Source organism: Otolemur garnettii, unplaced genomic scaffold (assembly GCF_000181295.1).
Source record: "Otolemur garnettii isolate 467f Iridium unplaced genomic scaffold, OtoGar3 scaffold00156, whole genome shotgun sequence".
Classification (NCBI taxonomy): domain Eukaryota; kingdom Metazoa; phylum Chordata; class Mammalia; order Primates; family Galagidae; genus Otolemur; species Otolemur garnettii.
In genome coordinates this window covers 2,881,774-2,887,361 of record NW_003852551.1, presented here as the reverse complement: position 1 = coordinate 2,887,361, position 5,588 = coordinate 2,881,774, and the positions used below count along the sequence as shown (strand labels likewise).

The 5,588-nt window shown below is 42.0% G+C and overlaps 1 protein-coding gene across 2 annotated transcripts in view; it reads right to left on the bottom strand.

Annotated features, from left to right (window-relative positions):
- The window catches only part of ARID1A (AT-rich interaction domain 1A), a 105,023-nt gene that overhangs the window by 57,558 nt on the left and 41,877 nt on the right, over positions 1–5,588 (bottom strand). For both annotated transcript variants that reach the window (XM_012811432.2, XM_023519083.1), the window contains exon 4: positions 4,816–4,932. In XM_012811432.2, coding sequence (XP_012666886.2) covers positions 4,816–4,932 — 117 coding nt within the window. The remainder of the gene's footprint in view (positions 1–4,815; positions 4,933–5,588) is intronic.

The window sequence follows — 5,588 nt, the reverse complement described above, 5'->3', positions numbered from 1 at the left end:
GCTGCAACCAAAAAATAGCTGGGCGTTGTGGCAGGCACCTGTGGTCCCAGCTACTTGGGAGGCTGAGGCAGGAGACTTGCTTGAGCCCAAGAGTTGGAGGTTGCCGTGGTCTGTGATGCCATGGCACTCTACCCAGGGGGACAGCTTGAGGTTCTGTCTCAAAAAAAAAAAAAAAAAAAGAAAGAAAGAAAGAAAGAAGAAAATAAGTAATTTAAATTACACTTGAGGTAAGTACTGACAAGTATAGATGCTAAGAGTCTAGTGTAGCAAAGGAAGCTTGGTCCACTGGCCAATCACAAACACCTGGGACAGTTTCTAATTATACCAATGCCCAAACCCCACCCCAAATCAGAACTCTGAGAACTTGGACGTTAGTTTATATTTTATTACTTTTTTTGTTGTTGTTGAGACAGAGTCCCATCCTATGTCCTGAGCAGAGTGCAAAAGCATCATAGCTCACTGCAACCTCAGACTCAGGCTGTGGGCACCCCATTGCCTCAGCCTCTGGAAGCTGCTGGGATTACAGGCACTCGCTTGGCTGGATTTTTCCATTTTTTAAAAGAGACTTCACTCTCTTTTAGGAGTCTGGGACTTATTCTCTTTCAGGCAAGTCTCAAACTCCTGAGCACAAGCAATTCTCCCTCCTCAGCCTCCCACAGTGCTGGGATTACAGGTGTGAGCCACTGTCCCTGGCAGTTTTTATTTTTGGAGATAGAGTCTCACTCTATTGCCCCAAGTAGAGTGCAATGGCATCATCACAGCTCATTGTAACCTCCAATTCCTGGGTTTAAGTGATCCTCCTATCTCAGCCACCAAAGTAGCTGGGTCTACAGGCATGTGCCAGACCTGGCTAATTTTTCTACTTTTAGTAAAGAAAGGCTCCTACTCTTTATCAGGCTGGTCTTGAACTCCTGAGCTCAAGCAATCCTCCTAGCACTCAGCTTTCCAGAGTGCTAGGACTATAGCCATGAGCTACTGTGCCCCGTCTGGGACACTGGTTTTTTAAAGATAATTCACTCCCCCAGGTTATTGTAACATGCCGCCATGGTAGACCACCACTCACCCTGGGCATCAAATGATGGGAACACAGAAGTCAAGAAAACAGTTCCCACCCTTTAGGAGCTTACCATTCAAGTAAGTAGAGACATCAGTAAAATGCTCTGTCAACATGGAACAAAGAAACCTCAAATATAGAATAGTGCTTCTCTTGGTAAGGAGAGAAAGAAGTCATCCCATAAGCCGTGTAAGGTTTAACCTGTGTTAGCAAAGTTTGGTTTTTTTAAGGCCAGGTACTCAAGACACTGCACTGTTCAGGCCAGAGTGCAATGGCACAATCATAGCTCACTATAGCTTCAAACTCCTGGGCTCAAGAGAACCTCTTGCTTTGGCTTTCCTAGAAGCTGGGGACTAAAGGTACACACCACCATGTCCAGCTTCTATATACCTTTTTGTATGACTTAAATATCACAGGGGTTTTATTAAGATAAAAACTGTCTTTAGTCAGTCAAGTCATCATAGAAGTTATTTAAGCTGAATCTTGAAGCTTGATTAGGAAGTTTTCTAAAGAAACTATCTATAAGATGTAGTCTGAAAAATAAGTAGGAAGAGTTGGGGGAAAAGTAAAAGAAAAGGCAAGAGTATGTGCAAAGGTATGAAAGCAAAAAATCTTTAGAGAAACTTAAAAAAAGCCAAGAACAAGGCAAAGTAAAGAGGGATAAAGCAGAGGTTTTCAAGTGCCGTCTCTGGTCCAATAGCACCAGAATCATCAAAAAACTTGCTAGAAATACACATTCATACAACTTACTTCAGATCTACTGAATAAAAAAATGGGGAGGGTGCCGGTCCCATATAACTTGTGTGGCAGGTTCAAACCCAGCCCTGGCCAAACTGCAATAAAAAATAGCCGGGCATTGTGGTGGGTGCCTGTAGTCCCAGCTACTTGGGAGGCTGAAGGAAGAGAATCACTTAAGCCCGAGAGTTTGGTTTGAGGTTGCTGTGAGCTGCCATGCCACAGCACTCCACTGAGGGTGACACAGTGAACCTGTCTTAAAAAAAAGCGTGGATGAAGAGGGAGTAGCAACCTGTGTCTCTAATGCCTGGGTAATATTAAAGATTTTGGATTTTATTTGAAGATTAATGGAAAAATAATCAAGACCTTTAAATACAGGGATAACATGTTCAGGATAATAGTATCTAAATGGTTTAACATTAATAGTTAAGCAAAAGCTCCTCAAAATTTAATGTTTTAAATAATCAAGGTAACAATCATCATAGTTTCCAGGCCAAGTAGGTAAGGTGAATAAGCAAAGAGGACAACGGGAAACTGCAGGGGCTACTTTCTTGTCAGCCTAGGATCTGCTCTAGTACCAAACACTAGTAGGTGCCCCATAATCATCTGTTTAGTGAAGAAATACATGGGCACACTTAGGGATCTTTTAACACAGCTGGTTAAGAAAGGAGTAAGTCCTTGTAGGAAATGTGACTTCTCATTTCTTCAGATGTGTTTCTTAACTTGGGTAGGCAAATTGGTATAAAATGAAAATTTCAAAGAATAATCACTTTTTGTTTCTTGTCCAACTAGCAGAGGGATAAAAAGCAATTTGAAAATACAAGATGCCAATAACCTAGCAGCTCACCTCCCACATGGAGCTCCTACCACAGAACAAATGACCCATCTGGATCAATCTTTAGCAGAAGTCTAAACTCGGGAATGTTCTTTTCAACAGGCTTCCCAGGAACAACCCTCCCCTGGGCCTAAAATGCTGCCAACACCTTCACTTCAATAGGTCAAATCAGAAGCTCTTAGATTCCCAACCCTTAGAAGACATGCAGGATCTTTGTATATGAGCCTTCTCAGGACTGAAAAATACCAAATACAGTCCTATTGAAAGGTTACCAGAAGCAAGCAAAAACTTTTTGAAGGGAAGCAACTTACAGCACTGACAGAAATCCACCGATTGGGTTCTTGACATAATAACACCTCACCCCGACTTAGCCACAGATCATAGATGATGAGGGAGTGGTTATACATTTCTGACTGAATCAGGTTAAAAAGCACATTCCAGTGAAGTTCAGGATGCAGAAAAGGATTGCAACAGACACTAATGAGAAGGGAACAAAGAGTGATCGCTTTATTCAGACACTTCCTCCCCCTAGTTCCTCAGATGAGAAAGTCAACAGTCACAGAAGTCCTATCTGACAGAGTAGTTCTTCATCCAGGCCTTGGAAGCCTGAACACCAGGTACTAAGGACTCTACAGATCTTGCCCTAGTAAGGTTATGACTCAGACACCTTCAGGGGAATAAAGTGGAGGCTTTATGGTAAAGATCTTCTACCTATTACTTAAGCCATTTACTCTCAAGTCAGAATAACTGAAGAGACAGGCTTCACATTCAAGTGGAATCAAAATTTTAAAAGGCCACTATCTGGGTATGTGTGGCTAAATTTCCACTTCCTAACTGAAGCAGGATCTGTAATGGAGGGTTTGTTACCTACTGTCTTACTAGATTTCAAAGTAGCCTATTTTACTTCTGTGCCCAACAGATTAATTTTCAGAGGCTGAGTGGCTTGCCGGGAGTTAAGACTAAGGATAAATGTTCCCAGAACCAGTCTACAATAAACAGTTGATGTTAACTGTCTTTTAGGTATCAAACACAGTCCCCCTGAGATACACCTCCTGAGATAATGATTATAAAGTCTGACATTTATGAAATACTTATAATGTGCCAATGCCTGTGCTTGCTCTATTAACTTATTTAATGTTAATCATCACCCCACAAAGTGGGTATTTTTAGGTTAATTTTACAGATGTGAAAACTGAGGCACAGGGTGACACCTGTGGCTCAAAAGGGTAAGGCGCCAGCCCCCTATGCCAGAGGTCGCGGGTTCAAACCCAACGCTGGCCAAAAAAAAAGAAAACTGAGGCATAGAGGTTAAGTGACTTTTCCCAGGTTATAGAGTTAGCAGCAGAATCAAGATGCCGATTCAGGAACTTCTGGTTCCAGAGCCCAAGCTCTTAATCATCAGACTTTCTCAGGATATGCTCAGTCCATTTCATAAATAAGCCTCTGATTCCATAATCAAGCACCTGGGCACCAAGTATGCTACTAGAAAAAGTCACCTATTCATACAAACCACTACCAGAAAAACCACTTACTGTTTACCTACCTGCTAGCCAAAAACCTAAAAATTAAACCCTTAAAGAGTATAAACCCTTAAGCGTAAAGTCAAGAAACAGACTTTTCTCAACTTTGATAAAGAGCAGTGCTTCTAACATCTCCATCTCCTCTGTCCTTCATGAGTTCATGCCTAAGAGTCCAAGCTTTAAAAACAAAAAAAAAGGACAAGACTCTAAACAGATCACAAACCTATTCCTGGTCAGGTACACAGAATAGATATTTTACAAGTCAGTCCTTAAATGCCTAATCAGATTTTTTTTTTTTTTTGAGACAAGAGTCTCAAGGTATCATCCTGGGTAGAGTGCTGTAGTGTCATAGCTCACAGCAACATCCAACTCTTAGGCTCAAGCGATCCTCTTGCCTCAGTTTTTCTATTTTTAGTAGAGATAGGGGTCTCACTTTTGTTCAGGTGGTCTTGAACTCATGAGTTGAGGCAATCCACCTACCTCAGCCTCCCAGAGTGCTAGGAATATAGGCATGAGCCACCGTGCCTGGCACCTACTCAGAATTTTGAACCTGAATTCAACTAATTATTGTTCATTTAGATCAATACCACCAAAACATCCAATCAGAAACTAATTTTCTTTGGTTTCCTCTCTGCCCCTATCACTTCTGAAAGGGTAGCAGAAATACTCACAGGCAAGCTGGAGGGTCTTGACTGAAGGTTCAGGTTCATATCTTCTTGCCCTCCCTTACTGGAGGTCATGGAGGGGGCTGAGGATGCCTGAGACCCAAATGAATCTTGAGATAGCTCCTAAAACAAGAAAAACAAAAGTTATAAGAACCTGGTATTGATAAACTTCATGGTAAAAGAGCTATGGGATTCTCTCCTATAAGAGAAAGCCCAATTGTGAACAATGTTATCTGAAATCAGAAAAATAAAAGTTGTGGCTCTTGGCTTGGCACCTGTGGCTCAGCAGCTAGGGCACCAACGACATGCACCGGGGCTGAGGGCTTCAAACCCATCCTGGGCCTGCCAAACAACAATGACAACTACAGCAACAACAAAAAAAAAAGCCAGGTGTTGTGGTGGGCGCCAGTAGTCCCAGCTACTTGGGAGGCTAAGGCAAGAGAATTGCTTAAGCCCAAGAATTTGAGGTTGCTGTGAGCTATGATGCCATGGCATTGTACAGAGGGTGACAAAGTGAGATTGTTTCCAAAAAAAAAAAGTTGTGGCTCTTAAGAATGTCTTTCATGATCAGACTGAGAGCAATACAGAGAGAATTCTATCTATTAAAAAAAAAAAGTTGGGTGTAGTAACATGCCTCTGTAGTCCCAGTCACTCAGGAGGCTGAGGTAGGAAGACTGCTTGAGCCCAAGAATTTGAAGTTACAGTAAATAGTAACTGGCTTGCTGCACCTCAGCCTGGGCAACAAAGCAAGATCCTATCTCTTTAAAAAAAAAAAAAAA